Source organism: Castor canadensis, chromosome 12, assembly GCF_047511655.1.
Source record: "Castor canadensis chromosome 12, mCasCan1.hap1v2, whole genome shotgun sequence".
NCBI classification, from domain to species: Eukaryota; Metazoa; Chordata; class Mammalia; order Rodentia; family Castoridae; genus Castor; species Castor canadensis.
The window spans coordinates 165,419-182,375 of record NC_133397.1 but is presented as its reverse complement, the minus strand read 5'-3'; the positions used below and the strand labels follow the sequence as shown (position 1 = coordinate 182,375).

The 16,957-nt window shown below is 44.4% G+C and overlaps 1 protein-coding gene across 2 annotated transcripts; it reads left to right on the top strand.

Moving 5' to 3' along the window:
* The first annotated feature begins 6,695 nt into the window (after positions 1 to 6,695).
* On the top strand, positions 6,696 to 15,996 carry Alkal2 (ALK and LTK ligand 2). Of its 2 annotated transcripts, XM_020176618.2 has the most exons (5): positions 6,696 to 7,601; positions 9,248 to 9,301; positions 9,379 to 9,459; positions 12,236 to 12,301; positions 15,124 to 15,871. In XM_020176618.2, the coding sequence occupies exons 1-4, from the start codon at positions 7,343 to 7,345 to the stop codon at positions 12,298 to 12,300; spliced, it is 459 nt and encodes a 152-aa protein (XP_020032207.1). In that variant the 5' UTR covers positions 6,696 to 7,342; the 3' UTR covers position 12,301; positions 15,124 to 15,871. The 2 variants fall into 2 exon arrangements, with proteins under 2 accessions (XP_020032207.1, XP_073905159.1); XM_074049058.1 differs by lacking the exon at positions 9,379 to 9,459 and having other exon boundaries at positions 15,124 to 15,996.
* The last annotated feature ends 961 nt before the right edge of the window (positions 15,997 to 16,957 follow it).

Genomic DNA, 16,957 nt, shown 5'->3' with positions numbered 1-16,957 from the left:
TCCATTACCAGGCTGCATCTTCAGAGATGACTTCTCTAAGCCCCTTATCAAACGTAAGTTTCTTTCTAGCTCGTGTCTGTAACACCATTGTTTTCCTTTCTTCTTTCATCCTTGTACTTTTTAAATAGATTTCTATTGTTTTAAATAGTACACTGGTTGCCAGCATTTACTCTCTGAAGCAAGAACTCCATAAGTGAAGAGTCCAATATCTACAGGAACTGATGCAATACTTGTCTCTCTGTTGAGTGACAGAAGGAAAGAATGAGGGGATAGATGTGTGGGTGGGTGGATGGATGGATGGATGGACAGATGGGTGGATGATGGATGGATGGAAGGATGAGTGGGTAGATGGGTGGATAGGTAGATGGGTGGGTGGGATGGATGAATAGAACAGCTCCATCACTGACTGGCCTTACCTCCAATCCTTTTGGTCTATTCTTTACATCTATTCTCATAAAATATAAATCTGATTTCAATCCCCTGCTCAAACCTCATCAGTCATTTATCACAGACTACTGTATACAGTACAAACAACACAGAATGGCATTTAGAATGGTCTCTTCTCTGCCATTTTCTCTTTCTTTGCTCCAGAAGGTAACTCTGGAAAATAGAAATTTTCAAATATGCCATTTTACCCAGGCCCTTCCCTTTTCCTGCTCCACCTCATCCATCAGCACACAAGCGCCATATTCCATCTAGCGTTCAGGAGCACACTACACTTGAGCACAGTACCTCTCCTGAGCACCTATGAACTTAAACAATGGCAGTGGAATGTGAAAGTGAATTCTGCCTCATAGGAGGGGTAGAATTGCTTCTGTCTGATGTTTACTTAAACACTGAGTTCTATCAGGCCCTATTTGAAGAGTGCTGACTGTCTGCTATGGTCTGCACCTTTATGCCCCCATAAGATTCACATGGAAACCTCGCCATCAATGTGAGTATATTAGGAAGAAGAGCCTTTCAGAAGTGAGGTCAGGAAGGCAGTCTTATGCTGAGAAAACTGTGCTTATGACAGAGGCCCCAGAGAGCTGCCCCATGACCTCCACCTCTGAGGAAGCCACAAGAAGGTGCATCTGTGAGAAAAGGAGGTCCGTACACTAAATCCTCACACCACACACTGAATCTGCTGGTGCCTTGGTCTTGGACTTCTCAGTATCCAGAACTGTGAGAAATTCATATGCTGCTTATAAGCCACCCAGTTTAAGGCACTTTGTTATAGCCACCTCAAATGAGCCAAAACTGCATCCCATATTCTCTTTGCATTGTAACAGTGCAAAAGTATCAAATGTTTTAGACACTGTGCTAAGTTAACGTGTCTTAATGTTCATAAACGTTCTGAGGTAATAATCCTCATTACCCCATTAGAGATGAAGATATGAGGCTCACAGAGGTAGCGTCACACAAATGAACTTAGGAACCAGAACCAGAGCTGCCTCTGGGCTTTTCCACTCTCACATTGCGTTCTGGAGAGAAACTGGGGTCAGGAAATTGCCTCTTCAACTGCCCCTCCCTTCCTCTCAGTCCATCTTACTGGACCCCTGTGGTTCCAGTTTGTCCCTTGGGAGCTTGCCTACGTATGTCCCTCTGTACAGGATGCATGGGTCCCATGCCAACATGAGCAATTCCTACCCATCATTAGGACTTTCCAAATGACACCTTTCCTATGAAATTTTCCAAAATAGCTCAAATAAGATAGCATAACTTTTATGAGCATGTTGATATCTTTACGATTCTATCATATGCCTTCCAAAGAGACAGTCCATTTCAAGTTCTCTTTAAATTTCTACAACACTGGTTTTCCACACAGGTATCTGTGATGGCTAATCTTGATTGCCAAATTGATTGGAATGAAGGATGCCTAGTAAATCTCTGTTGCGATTATACCTGTTTTTTTTTTTTTTTGACAGCACTGGGGTTTGAACTCAGGGCCCCATGTTTGCTAGACTTGAGCCACTCCATCAGCCTCTCCACCCACCAAAAAACCTTTTTGCTTTATAGGAGGAATCTGAAAAGGCTTGAAGAATAGGAAAGAAAATAGCTTAGAATCCTGGAAGTAGAGCTTAATGGGAAATTCCACCAAGGACTTGAAAGCCAGTACACTGATAGGAATGCAAAAAATACAGACTGGGCTGACAAACTTTCAGATGGAAATCACGACTGTATTGGAAATTGCACTAACTTAACTTGCAGAAGAAATTTTAAGTTAGTACTGAACTCAGGCTGTGGCATGGATGTTGCTGACTGCTTTCCATCAAATTTGAAATAATCAGAGGTGAAGAGGAGCAGGGTAGAAAGATTTTTAAAATCCACAGCTTATCAAGGAAAGCAATGCCTTTAAAGCTGCTGGTGAAGAATGCTTGCTTATTAGCACCAAGAAAAACAAGCCAAGTGTTTTGCATTGGTCAGCAGGAAAGACGGCTTGAGTGCATCTCAGAAAGCAGCAAGACCACAGACCTACAGCCTCAGCAGGGCAAAAATGCAAATGGTTCCACAGACTTTCCAGGGAAGAGTTTTGCGAAGACAGCCCCAGAGTATACTGGGACATGTCTCAAAGTGCCTACGTCATAATTTCCCCATTTCCAATCAACAGGCACTCAGAACCCACCAAGGTCATGGTTAAAGTGGGTTCAGTTCACTTGGCAGCAGACCTGTGAGTCACCTCAATGCAGAATGCAAGAGTTATGGAATTACAGAGGCTTCCACTGAGATTTCAAAGAAAGTCTTGAGAAAACATGCTGTGGAAGGGTCAGAGTCCCTGTGGGTAGACCTGACAAGGTGATGAGTGGAACTGAGACTTCAGGAATTGAGAGATTCCAGAACTGTAGAATGCTTGTTGAGGAAATCAGCAACTGGCAGAAAGTAGAGCTAGTACAAGAGAGAGGATATGTGGGCTACAAACAGCAAGGCCATTGGAGGGGAGCTGTTCAAGCCCTTGGGAGCACACATTCTGTCACAGTGTGTCCTGGATGCTGTTGATGGAGTTTTAGGATTTAATGTTTGACCTGATGGTTTTGGTCTTGCTTTGGGTTGATTCCTTTCTATTTTCTAATCTTTAAAATAGTAGTTTCCCCTGTGCCTGTCCCAACATTGTACCTTGGGATTATATAACTTTTTAGATTTTTTTCGGGGGCTTACAGCTAGGTTTGCTTTGAGTCTTGGAGTAGACTTTGGGCTTAGACTTCCAAGCTGGAACTGTTATGACTAAGATGCTCGGAGACGGGCTGAATGCATTTGCATTGTGAGATAGATACAAAGCTCTGGGAGCCAGGGGTAGAATTCTATAGCTTGGATCTCGAGTGTTCTAACAAAGGCCCATATGTTAGAGGCTTATTACTTAGTTCGGCACTATTTTCAGTTGGTGGAGACTTTGAAAGGTGGAAACCTAGAGGGAGGTCTTAGGGAGACCCATAACCTCCTTGATGGAGTGTGCCCTTGACAGAGATAGCCCTTTCCTCTCTCTCTTCTGCTATCCAATCATGAGGTGAGTGGTTTTTCTCTGATACGTGCTTCTTCCACATGTTCCCACCAGGATATACCATGTCACCATCTGCCCCAAAGCAATAACACCAACTGATTATGGACTAAAATCTCCAAAACTATGAGTACAAATACTGACAGACATGATTCTGAATATGTTTATTCATTTTTTCAAAATTAATTTTTTTGTGCATACTGTGTCCCTGAAACCTGGAATTACTGGTGGTATAAAAATGGACAAAAAGCATTCCCTGGTTGTAAGAATATGATAGTTGAGTGGAAGACACAGAAAAGTAACCCAGGACATGCTGTGAACAGGGAAAATGAGATTGGAGCCATGATAGGAAAAGCATGGCGTACAAGGTAGCCCCCAACCTGGCCTGTAGAAGTCAGTTCTTAAAGGTTTTATATAGTTTCTGATACATTCCTAGCATACTAATAGTATGTTGATTGCAAAAACAACAGAATTGTTGAAAGTTAAAACATTAAGGGATATTTCCTTAGGGCACATGCTGTTACTTTTCACACAAGGTGATTGTTTTGTTTCTAATTAGAGCTGTTAATTGCTAGATGGCTAACATAATGGTTGAACAATATAACAATCCATTTAAAACACATTTCCCTAAATGTAATACAATAAATACATATTAGAAGTCTGTAGTGGGAGGGAGAGGGAGGGACGGAGTGGGTGGTAAGGGAGGAGGTGGGGGCAGGGGGGAGAACTGACCCAAGCCTTTTATGCACATATGAATAACAAAACAATAAAAAAAAAGAAGTCTGTGAAGGCAGGTGAAGTTATCTAAAACTAGATCTATACTTTTAGGGACAAGAATGACTGCACTTGAAGTGTTGGACTTCATGTAGGCTGTTTTGAAATTGGAAAATAAGTCTCCCATCTCAGGACATGAACGCAGTAAAGGCAGATTAAGAACGACATCTTCCTCTTGCTATTTTCTTCCTATGATACAATATAATTGTATCCAAAAGGAAACTAAACTAACTCAAACCTAAAAAATCATTTTTGCCAGGAATCCTAGCAAATAGTTTATTGCTAATTTTCTCTTTTTTGGATGTTTGGACACTTGACAGTAGATAGTTGTTCACCTACTAAAGGAGGAAATTACATTAATAAATATGGATGCTTTAACTCTTCTCGTCTGAAAATAGATGGTGAAGCTCACTGTGATTCTTCAAGTGGATTGTCTTCAGCTTTTCATGGGAAACATTATGATTTTGGTGTTTTTAGGCTTTTTTTGGTAACAACCATAGAATATAGTTTTAGACGAGGGACAATGTCCAACCATCTCATTTTACACAAAAAGAAATGTAAAGACTCAGTGGTCTGTCAATTCCACTTCACATGTCTGAGAGGATTGTTTCCTCTGGTTGTTTCCACTGCCAATGAGTTCAGCGGATCAGAGTACCAGTGATGAGCACAGAACACAAACTTCTAGCAACTGGAGGTCTTCATCATGTTCACCCTGACAACACTGTAAGGTGAGAAGTTCAGTAAAGATTAATAAATCAGTACACAAGTACACTCTTTCAATTAAGTTTTTTGAAAGTCTGTAAAAGTTGTTTATATAAAGTCAGGGGAACCTGGAGTCATTTTAACAATGAACTTTTAAACATGAATCAACAAACAGAGGAACTGTCTGATCCTTAACTGCCAGAATTCAGGAATCCAAACACTAATTAAGCATCAGTTTTGTCTATTTTTTTATGCATGTATCTAAGGCTGAAGTGCTGCACATAACAATCGCATAGTAAAAAGAAGTCATTCAAGAAATCCATTTGTCCCATCAAAAACTGCAGAAGACAAATGGATAATAATATTCATCAGTAGCAAGACATTTCTGTTGGTAGAATTTGTGGGGATTCTTCTGATATTTTTTAGAAGTGTGGCTTTTATTCTGTGGAGCACTGTTTGAAAAGAAAGAGTGTACATAAGTCGAAAAGAAAATGCGATTAGGCTAAGAACAAACAAACCTAAAGCTTTGCATTGACAGGTATACTAGGTGTGCAACCTGGAGACGGAAGCTTCCATGTGGACTCTGACCCTGCTGGTAAGGCAAGCAGTGGGCAGTAGGCGTCGCTCTCGCTGGAACTTAAATTTCTCCTTATACAAGGAAAGGGGAAAGGGAGAAAGGAAAAAAAAAAAAATACTTCATTTATCTGATAGGAAATTTTACCTTTACCTGGGTGTATTTCAACAGAAACCTACTCATTTCAGTCATATTGCATGCAAAACAAACAAACAAAACCTTCAAACTCTCAATGGGAAGTCAAATCATTTGCTTTTAGAGAGAGCAGCGATAGGCCCCCAAGGGTCTATCTTTAGTGTCTCCATCTCTACCCCGCCCCCATTCTACCAAACAGACCTAGCGAAGGGAGGGAGAAGCGACGGAGCAAGGTGAGAGAGAGGCGGGATCCACCAGGAGAGCAGCAGGGGCCCAGGGACCCAGGCTGTCCCCGGGGACGCGCCGGTCCGGGGCACGCGCGCACCTGCCCGCCCCAGCATCTTCGCCCCACAGCCAAGCAGCTGCCGGGTAAAGGTGGAGGCTTTTAATCCTCGCCCGCTCTCCCTTTCTGCCGCTGTACTTAGAACACCTTTCCCAATCAGATCGCTGCTTGGAGGACGTCCAGCTCTTGCCCAGAAAGCGCCAATAAAATGGGAAAGTGTGCAATTGATTGATAATCCATTTTACAAGAAAAAAAGTCAAGGAAGTAAATTGTTGAGCCCTTGTAAATAAGCCTGGCTACACCCAAAGAACTAAAGTTTCTTAAGGAGGCAATGTCCCAAGATCAAGCGGCCTCCGCGCGGCCCCCGCCCGGGCCTCCACGGGCGCCGGGGCTCGGAGGGGTGCGGGTCTTGCCACCGCCGGGCGGCCCGCGGGGACACTTGCGTCGCCGTCTTAGACCGGGGGACCCGACTTGGCCAAGCCGGCAGATCCCTGGGAAACCGATAGACTCTAATTGACTTATTAAATGTCTAGGCAATCAGGCAGCTCCTTTTTTAATAGCCCGAGATCTACATTTAGACAAAAACAGATCCGAGTTCCTGGTAAAGGCGTTCCTTCTCATCCTGTCATAAGTGACAGGAACGGGGGAAATAGACTGCGGGAGAGGGACGAGGAGACGCGAGCAGAGGCGGAGGGAGACGCGGGCTGGGTGGGGGAGGGGCGGGTGGAGGGCGGTGGGGGAGGGGACGGGGGTCTGACGAATATCCGCACCGGCTAGCTGCTCTCCGGTTCTAATTAAAGCCGCGCTGCGAGCCCCGGGGACCCGCCTGACGTCGGCGGCCGCGGGGATAAGAAGCGCCCGCGGTCGACGGGACTCGGCGCCCGCACCAGGCGAAGCCGGTCCAGCTCCAGTCAGCCGTGCGTCCCGGTCCCCTGCGCTCCGCGAGCCGCGCCGCCGGGCATGGAGTAGCCGCGGCCGGACGCAGGCGGACCCGAACGGACCCGGACGACGCGGGCAGCTGAGGCGCGGTGACCCGCGGCGCGGGCGCAGGTGGCCGGCGGGCGCTCAGGCAGGTGCCGGCCGGGCCTCGCGCAGTCCGATCTCAGCCGGCTCCCCCGCGGCTCGGGAGTGCGTGCGGCCGTTCGCTCGGGCGCTGGCGGAGGCCCCGCCGCGGGTCCCAGAGGTTAAAGAAAGTTGTGCGGGCGCCGGGCCTGCGCGCGGACGCCGCGTGCGGGACATTTGGGCGGACGCAGCTCCAGGCTCCCGCGCCGCCGCGGTCGTCGTAGGGTGGGGCTCGGGGCAGGTCGGGGACCCGCTCGCCCCCCGAGGGCTGCCGGCCCCGCACCGCCCTGACCGCAGCCGGTCCTCCCCGCAGCCGCCAGTCCGCCCGTGACCCAGGACCATGCGCGCGCCCGGGCGCCCCCTCCTCCTGGGGCTGCTGCTTGTACTGGGCGCGGCGGGGCCGGGCCGGGGGCGCGCGCAGCCCCGGGGCCCCGCGGACCGCCAGACGCTGCTCAGGCTGCTGGTGGAGCTGGTCCAGGAGCTGAAGAAATTCCACTCGGGGGAGTCCAAGAGGCTGCAGCTCCTCGGAGAGCCGGACTTCGCCCTGGGCCGCAGGGAGGCCGCGGACTATGGGGCTGACCCCGAGGAGCAAAGAGTGGGTGAGTGTCCTGGCAGTGTGGACCCCGAAGCACAGAATGGAGGAGGGCCAGTCAGGCAGTGTGGACCCAGAGTTGCAGAGAGTGGAAGAGGATTCCAGGCAGGGTAGACCTACAGGACAGATTGTCAGTGTCGGTGAGGGTCACAGGCAGACAGTGTGGACCCTGAGAGGATGACTCCTGGCAGCATCATAGATCAAGGTGCAGAAATGGATAAGGGTCTCAGCAGTGTGGACCGAGGCTGCTCCCCAACTGCCTACCTTCCATGTGTGAGGATGCACTTATTTTCTTAGAAATAGAATTGCCTTTGAGAAACACATTTTAAAAAGAGAAGTCAATTTTGATTGTTAGAAGGAAGGGTGCTTTCTTTCTTTCCTTCTTTTTCTTTCTTTCCTCCTCCTCTCTGTGTCTCCATTTCCCGCCCTCCCTTGCTGCCCCCCTTCTCTTCTCTTCTCTTCTCTTCTCTTCTCTTCTCTTCTCTTCTCTTCTCTTCTCTTCTCTTCTTTCTCTTCTCTTCTCTTCTCTCTCTCGACAGAACCTAGCAGAAACAGGAACAGGAGATTTGTTAGCCTTTCAGAAAACCATCACTAGTTTACATCTAGGACTTGGAGTTGTTTAATGCCTGGGTCAGAAATTTTTGCATAAAGCAGGCATCTGCTATTTTGGCGATGGGAGTTTTCTCAGCCCAGCTTTTTCACGAGGAAGAAATGGTCCAGAGCTTTTCCCTTGGTGGAGCCTTCCCAGAGCAGCTGCCCATGGGGAATTTCCCAGGGAAGCATGCAAGCTTTTAATGCTTTCATGACACAATTAGGTCAAATATGATAAGGTCAATTTTGTGTAGACCGATTCAAGTGAAAAGTAAATGAAGACTGGCATTAGGGAGCCTTCCTTGCACGTGGAAAACTCAAATACCAGCGTCCCTCTTCAGATGTGGGAAGGGGTCAAGCAATACTTCCGGTAAAATAAAGTGTGGCATCACATACAATCCTACAGGCATTTCTGGCCCTAGTAAGGGAATGGAAAATAATTATGGATGACTGCAATAAAAGCCAAAACAAAGGTCCAGATCAGAAAGAAAATCAGGGAACCATTGCTGGGGAACAGGTTCCAAAGAAGAGCAGGAGTGTGAGAGAAGTTTGCATGCAAGAGCTTTTTTTCTGGAGCCATACTTTTGCCTTATAAACCAGGTCAATCTGTAATCTCATTCATGCACACCACCCTTACTAACAGGTGGTTTTAAAGGCATTATATCCTTTTTCTAAATGTTTGCCTATAAAATATAGTTTTCTATAACACACTTTGTTTGAAGGATCAAATTTTTTCTGAATTTTGAAGTCCTGTGGAATCTGATTCCCAAGCACTTCAAAATGAAGTGTCTAAAGTGATTTATTCATTGGGAGCTGTCTAAAAAAGTCTCCAAGTCTGTCCTAGTGATAGAGAATGGACAGATAATATTGGAACTTTGTGAGGAGTTAATACTGTTTGGAGAAAAACATGTCCCTAATCTAAGTCTTTACATTGTACCTGTGTAACAGTCTAGAGTTCTATCTAGTGCATTGTAATTTGGTAATGCAGTTTTCTTCAACATTCACTAAAGGTTGCAGTTAATAAGTTTCACTCAAGCACTACAATAATCTCTCTCCCCACAGAGATTGTTCCTCGAGATCTGAGGATGAAGGACAAGTTTCTGAAACACCTCACAGGTGCGTTTTCTCACTCCTCAGCCCTCCCTGCTCCTTTTTGCCTGGAATCTTCATGGCTGCCTTCTTCTGTGTTCCAGGTCCTCTTTATTTTAGTCCGAAGTGCAGCAAACACTTCCACAGACTTTACCACAACACACGAGACTGCACCATCCCTGCATGTAAGTGAGCACCCAACAGACCTCCTGCACTCCGCCCTTCCATGCAGTAGGCCCTGCCCTCTGAAATGTGCAGGGGCTTGTGTGGTCCCTTCTTGACTGAGGTAGGGCCCAGGATGCCCAGATACTGGGCAGATAGTAAAGTCTGCATCAGCCAACACCTCACTGGAAATTATTTACCTAATTCCCTGAAATGAGTGATAATTTTTTTCTTGGAATGGGTGAAACTCTTTGGTTCACATTCTCATTTTGTTTATGAATTCTGGCACAGTGCCTGTATTTGTCCTGCTCGATGTGACAATCACACAGGTTAGGTCAGAGCTCTGGGTATAAACAGTCAAATTGGCCTAGAACTTTCTTGATCATCCTAATGATCTGATCAGAGACTTTTTTCTTTCCCTCAATAATAATAATCTCATCACTCAGGAATTTTATTTGCTACTTCAAAATTTTGCTGTCTGCTGCTTCTCCAGTTCAGAAATGCCGGGTTCACACTTCTGTCCAGTTCTCAACTGTAACATTTTTTCTTTTAGGTTTCTTTTCATTCTCTTCAGCATTCTTTTACTGTTTATCCATAACAGAAAATGTTATTTCACCTAAAGTGGTTCTTTGTACTCTTCCTAAAACCATTATTTAGTTGCATTTAAAGCTCACAGGAGAAAAGCCATGAAGATATACTAGGAACCTGCTGTCTGTTTTCGGAAACAACACAGAGAGCCAGTAACCCAGTCAACAGACTGGAGTGGTCTGTCCTGCCTTCCAAAAAGCACCAGATCGCATAGAGCAATTCTTTTCTCTGTCTAGGCAGCACAGCTACTCTGAATAGTAATATCCACCGTTTACAGAACTGTCTGTGCACCAACACCGTTTGGGCATGTTCACAACATTGCATTAGTGGGCCTTGGCCCAGTGAGGACTTCTCAGGAGCGCCTTTCAGACAAGCAAGGCCTATAATGCAAGGCAGGCACACTTTCTGTGAATTGGACTTTCCATTTCTGGAGCTATGTGGACCTGGTTTCATTTCAGAGAAAGTTTTCTGACAATAATAAACCTGTTGAGAATTACTAAGCTGCTTCCTTGGGTCACAGAACCCTTTTATTGTTTAAATGCTGTCTTATAATAATAGGCTCATGGATTTTTAAGTTTGAAAGTGAACTTTGGGCCATTACATCTAATTCTTTCACTTATGAATGTGCAAACAGTTTAGATTACTTGTGTGCTGTCACACAGGTGTCCACAAAACCAGGGCTTAGGGCTCATGCTCTACTTTCTGCAAAGCCTTTTCTGAATTGTCAACTGCTTTTGCTCTAAAACTCCTGGTCACAGATCACCCTGGGCCTCTAGAGGTAGACAGCTGACAGATAGAGCTGTGCATTGAGATTCATGGCTATTTCCACTTCTCAGCCCATAAAGAGCTGGAGAGCTGGAGTCACCACTACTAGGATGCTTTGGGCTGTCCAGAGGGAAACCCCTGAGATCTTGCAAAGCTAGAAGTGAAGTAACCTTAGAGCCTTCTTAGTCAGTGTGGTCCCATGGGCACATGGTGGAATGCAGAACTAAGTCCCTCCCAGTCCCGAGGAACAAACTGCACTTTAAGTCCCCAGGTGATACAATGCACTTAGGGTTTGGAGAACATTGGTAGAGACATCTGTGCTGAGTAAGATGGGGACCAACTGGAATCTCTTGACATGTTACAAATGGCAGCATTTATAATTTGTTGATTAGACAGTCCTCAAGCTAACAGTCCACTGCACCTATGATACAAAATCTATTTAGGAAAGCTACATTCCTAAAAGTGTGGAAGAGCATTAAAGACTAATTTAGGGTGCTGCCAGTGGCTGGGTCCATTTCCTCATATTCTAGTATATAGGATATGTGTTCATGGAAGTAGAGCTGGCTCCTTACCTAGCTTATTAGGAAGGGTTATTATTGTCAGTTTACTCATTCATTCATATTCTCTGCTGAGTATGAATCTTTCCTTTTTAGGACTTTGCTACTCCTGAGAAATAAACTTTAGATAATTTATGAACTACTGCAGCTTTCCACAGAACCTCATCCTGAGGAGATTCTGAGGCATTGGTCTTCCCATGAATTTTCTCTGAGGTAGCCCCTCAGGAGAGCAGAATGGGAAGTGATGATAGTGCAAAGATATCAGAGTGGCTCAGAAACCAGCCCTTTGCTTCCTTTCCAGGTCCAGCCCAGGTCTCTGCTCTACTACACCACCCTCCCCCCTTATTTTATTTTGTTTTTTTGAGCCATGTAGACCAGGCTGGCCTCAAGCTGCTTCCTGGATGCTGGGAATATAGCACATGCCACCATGCCTGGGATGCTGTTACTTTTGGCCCACTTTTTTTTTTTTTTTTATAATGTTAATGCCAAAGTCTTTGTGTTGTGGTCAGCTCAGGTGGGGACTAAATCTGCAGGTGACCTGAAGGTTAAGTCACACAAAGGGTGTAGAAAGATCCTGTCTCTTCTCCAAAGGAAGACAAGAGGCATTTTCATGAGCCAGACAGCCATGTGAGGAGGGGCAGCTGTTTGTGCCCCTCTGCAGCCTCCAGTTACATTACCCAGCTTCTTGTGAACTAACATCTCTGAAGAACTGTAAATTAGCAGCTTAGGACCCATGATTGTAGATGACAGATTCCACATTGCTCCCAGGGAATCCAGGATATTTAAATAAATAGCGACACCAGTTGATGCACTTGTAAAAACAAAGCCACTGTTTATTTTAGTGTCATTCAGGTAACTGACAAGAATCTGTGGTTTATTTTCGTTGCAGACTATAAAAGATGTGCCAGGCTTCTTACCCGGCTGGCTGTCAGTCCGATGTGCATGGAAGGATAAGGTAAGCTCCCAAACAAGCATGCTGTCCGCACAGCAGGAGTAGAAAAACTCAGGGGAGTTTAGAAACATGCAATCTTTGGCACAGGTAGCCTTACTCTGAGCAAAGTATGTCAGAGTAAAAGGTGCCCCCTGCTGGCCATCCTCAGTGGCCAGGCAGCATTATTAAAGACAAGTTAATTTCAGCACTGGGAGTCTGGACCAGAGCACACAGTCAAATCATAAGTTACTTACTTCTAGTCTTTCACTCATTCACTAGCACTCATAAATGACTATAAATGCTCCTTGACTTACAATGAGTTACGACCCAAGAAAGCTATTGTTAGTCATTCAAAATGCATTTAATTCACCTAACCTGGGGAATGTGGCTGTCAGCCAGTGCTCAACATCAAAGAAGAACCCAGGAAAAGATCAGATTCAAAATTCAACGTATGATCTTTATGGAATGGGCACTATTTCTTTACCATGGTAAAGTCAAAAAACCTTTAGTGTGTGTGGTGTCTAGGACCATCTGTATGTGACTAAACATTCTCACACAAATTTTTTAGCATACCTAGTAAAGATGTGAACTGGAACATTATGACAATAAGCTTACATAGAATAGCTGTCCGCTTTAAATGCTCTTCATAATGTCTAGTGATAGAATTGTAAACACGATCTTGATAATCATAGTTTTTGGTTGTATGTTGGCCTTTGGAGGGATGACATATAACAAGTAGTACCGGCTCTCAGCTGTGCAGCCAAGGATGCAGCTAGGTGAATCTTTACCTTCACCAGTCCTGTACTTCGTGTGTTGTGGGTGTGCCAGGCACTGCCAGGTGGGGACATTCCATCACAAGTAACACCTGCTTCCTGCTTGCAAATGGCTATTCCCAGAAAACATACGGCTGTCCAGAAAATACTAATAAAAAGGGAGTATTACATTTTTCTGGTGGTTGCTTTAGTCTGTCTCATAAAAAATGGATGAGAGCAGTACTCTTTCATACAAAGATGGGCTCTCATGAAGGCAGTGCTGTGCTTATGAGCCAAACTTCAGACCTGGCTGAGTGAGACCAGTGTCCTCAGCTCTCCTTCAGGAGCCAGCACCACTAGAAATAAGAGAACTCACAGAGGTGAGTGGACAGTGGACTTACATATGCTCACTGGCTCTTTTTACTGGAGGAAGTGTGCATTTTAACACCAAAGTCAAGCACTGCAATAAAAGGAAGCCTGTTTCCTTTTCATTCTAACACTCTTCAGTCATACCCACTGCCTTTGAGGCATGCAGAAGTCTTTCTTACCTTTATACCAGTGAACAGATGTGTATTACTGTATGCCTCCCAAGGTGATGTGCTGGGGAGATAAGAATGTTGTTTTTATTGTGTCTTTGTAGTCAGGTCACCACTTATCCAGAGGGTAGTCAGGCACACTTCTCTAAGTTTCCATTTGCTGACAAGTGCGGAGAGCCAAAGCTCAACTCCTCCGCTAAGTTACTCTGCCTCTGCTGCCTGTCCTTGGCTGATGGCTGACTGCTTCCACAGGAACAGATAGTTGCAGTCGGATCGTCATCAGGGAACCTGTGCTCTTGTGGCTGGCTCAGTTCTGTATGGTCTGCCCCTGCATCAGGCATTGTAGGCAAATCTGTTTGCCAAAAGCAATGTGCAAAAGTGTCAAGAAGGCATGGCATGGCCAATAGATGTAGCCCCAGGAACAACCCTGAGGAGTGACACCTCTCCCCTTCCCCACCCTGCACCAGTGGGATTCCCAGTGGGAATATGACAGGAGGAAACACAGTAAAGGGGCAGGACAAGGGCACATGCTCACAAACTTCTACATGCAAAGGTCACCTGCCTCAAGCAGTTGTCACAAATGTAGTAAGTCAAGTTTAAACCACTGACACTTTTTAAGTAGAAAGTTTCAAAAATTTTTTAAAGATTAAATTCTCCTAATTCCAAAAGGTTTAAACTGCAATAGTAAACTTCTACCAGCTAACAACCAGTGTAGACTTTGCCAGGTTTCGGTGTACTTTGCGGCTTTGTTCATGATACCAGTGAGCCACATGGGGCAGAGCACACATTAGTCATGCAACACTCATGATGTGGTGGTATGCTGGAGGGATCCTAAGCACCTGTTCTACTGGTTAACAGTAGAGTCCTGTCTTCTGCTGTCCCAGCAATGCCTCTCTGTCCTCACAGGAGGCTGCAGGATCAGACTCCTGATCAAGCACCAGCCTGGATCCTCTTTCTTAAAGGCCAACAACCTGAAGAGGGCAGTTCTTTACAGGGCCCTGGAGGAGAACAGTGGGCAAATCTGTGGGCTTCCTTGTCTATGAAGCTCTGTAACTGACTCTTTAGACATAAGAGAAACTGACCATTCCGTAACAGCCATACACACTTCTTTACCAGACCTACAGGTCAGTTTAATGAAATGACTGAGCTCTGGATGTTTTTTAAAAAGTATAGTTTTGAGTAATAAGTACCACAGTACCTGGATTAGCCTACTGGTATAGCCTAGTAACCTTGAAGTTACTCATCTTTAAAAAATAAAGGGCAAATACTACTCTAACATGGAGTACTAGGAACAATACTAATTAGTCATTAAGTAACTTTCTTAACCTTTATGCAAAGGTGTAAGACAATATGAAGATTCCGACAACACACCAAGACTAATCAGCATTCACAGCTGTGCATGAAAGTTTTCATCCCTGCAGTGCACAGGCGTGTAACAGAATAAACTAGATACTAGAGGAACACACATGCAGACTCTTTGCGTGTAAAGGTGTTATGCTACTGCTGAACTTGGTTACAAAGAGTGAGTGTTTACATGAAACAATGTGCTTGTTTTCAGCTGCAAAGGAGCAACACGCCAGGAACTCTGAGAAGTGCCTTGGAAACCAGCAGGGAACAAAACCATCTTCACCCATACCCTTGTGGACAGAGATTTATTTTTGCAGACTCTTCCATAATTCCGTTGCATTTGTATGTTGTCAACACTGCTGGCAGATATATATTCAGTAAATCAGTGTACCTGAGAGAACACTCCACATTGATGTGTAGTGCTATAAAATGAGAATATTTCATTTTTCCTGGTTAGGTGAAATCACAAAGAATATTTCTTTAGAAACATAGGCAGAATCTTAAACTATATTTTCATATAGCATACCATATGATTTCCTGTTTTATATTACTTTTACAATTAAACTCCCAGAGTATTATTTGGAACTGCATGAAAAATTTAAAAGCACCAAAACCAAAAACCTTGTCATGTTTTTGGAGACAGTAGAGTATAAATCTGTGACTATATCCAGGCTAAACCCATTTGTCCTATATGAAATAAATTTAAAATAGCAATCCAGCTATTGTGCAATATGTAAATACTGTAAATAAAGACAAACAATAAACAACGTGTTTGTCATAACGCAGTCTTCAGAGTGACTTTCTTTCTAGCAGGCTCATCACTGGGGATTCATGACTTACACATCTACCAAGAGATTACACTGGTAACATGTCACAGAATTTAAACACACACAAAACTTAAAAGCTAAACATTCCTGTGACAATGAAATTATTTTTTTTTTAATGGAGGCTACTGGGAATCAGAGCAGTATTTCCTGAGACAGCTGGTGTTGATTTGGTAGTTGATATGCCAAGTAAGGTTGTATCCACTATTTCCTGTTGTTACGAAAACACTAAACTAAGAGGAACCTTAAGATTTATACAGCTCCAGATTTTTATGGGTAGATTCTAAACAAAAATCTAATTGAACCTAATTAAAAGGTAAATTGAATTCAGCAAAGCAGTGGGTTTGTTTGAGCCCTTGTTGATACTGGGCTGGGTTATTGTTTCCTGGGTTTGTATCCTGGCAGTCGATGATTGATGGTGCAGGACAAGCAGTTAAAGGTTAAAGCAAATTCACACCAGACCAGGAGTTAAAGAGTAGAGCAAGCACAAAGTTTATTGAAAGGACAGCAAAGCACCTAAATGGGTGGGACTTAACTAAGTGCTAAGCCAAAGGACTTCATGACTGAAGTTCAGGAGATTATAGAGGCCAATTTAGGCACCCCTGCCTTTAACACTGGTTGTAATTGACTGTCTAATTGACTTTTTGTCAAGCCAGACCATCTAACTGCCCTCCATCTTTATCACACTGGACATTCCAGGAGGGTCTCATTAGTCCATCCTGTCCTTGAGGCTTATCACCTACATTTTATGACTTACTGCTCATTATTTTGGTGAGACCACTTTTTTATCTTGGGAAAGTTCGCTGTGTTAGTCTCCTTTAGGGGTATCTCATCCCTTTAGATGTCTACCTTTAGCAATGTTTTATCTTGTTTCCCTTATCTAGGAATAAAAACTGCTGTGCTTTACCACCTGCACACGAAGCTTCTTAGTTTCCCTAAATGTTCTAGGTGTGACTTCCTATCTCCTTTATCTAAAACAGCATTACTTCTGTCATCCATCCCTTTACATCCTCAGGGTTATTTCCTCTTCCATTTGCCTCCTTACATTGTGAGCAGATGGTGTTGTCTGGAACAGCCTTAACAGACAAGTAGTCTTAAGTCCTACAATTTGAGTATTTGTTTATATATGTAAAGATTAAAGCGAATTACTGAATTTTGTTTATGAACATAAAACAGAAAAGAACAATTTGAGACTAAGAAGCAATTAATGACAGAGAACGT

Excerpts from the sequence above, each read along its gene's own strand:
- Alkal2 (XM_020176618.2), top strand. The coding sequence starts at position 7,343 with ATGCGCGCGCCCGGGCGCCCCCTCCTCCTGGGGCTGCTGCTTGTACTG. Across the intron at positions 9,302-9,378 it reads GTTTCTGAAACACCTCACAG|GTCCTCTTTATTTTAGTCCG; the intron begins GTGCGTTTTCTC and ends TCTGTGTTCCAG. Across the intron at positions 9,460-12,235 it reads AGACTGCACCATCCCTGCAT|ACTATAAAAGATGTGCCAGG; the intron begins GTAAGTGAGCAC and ends TTTTCGTTGCAG.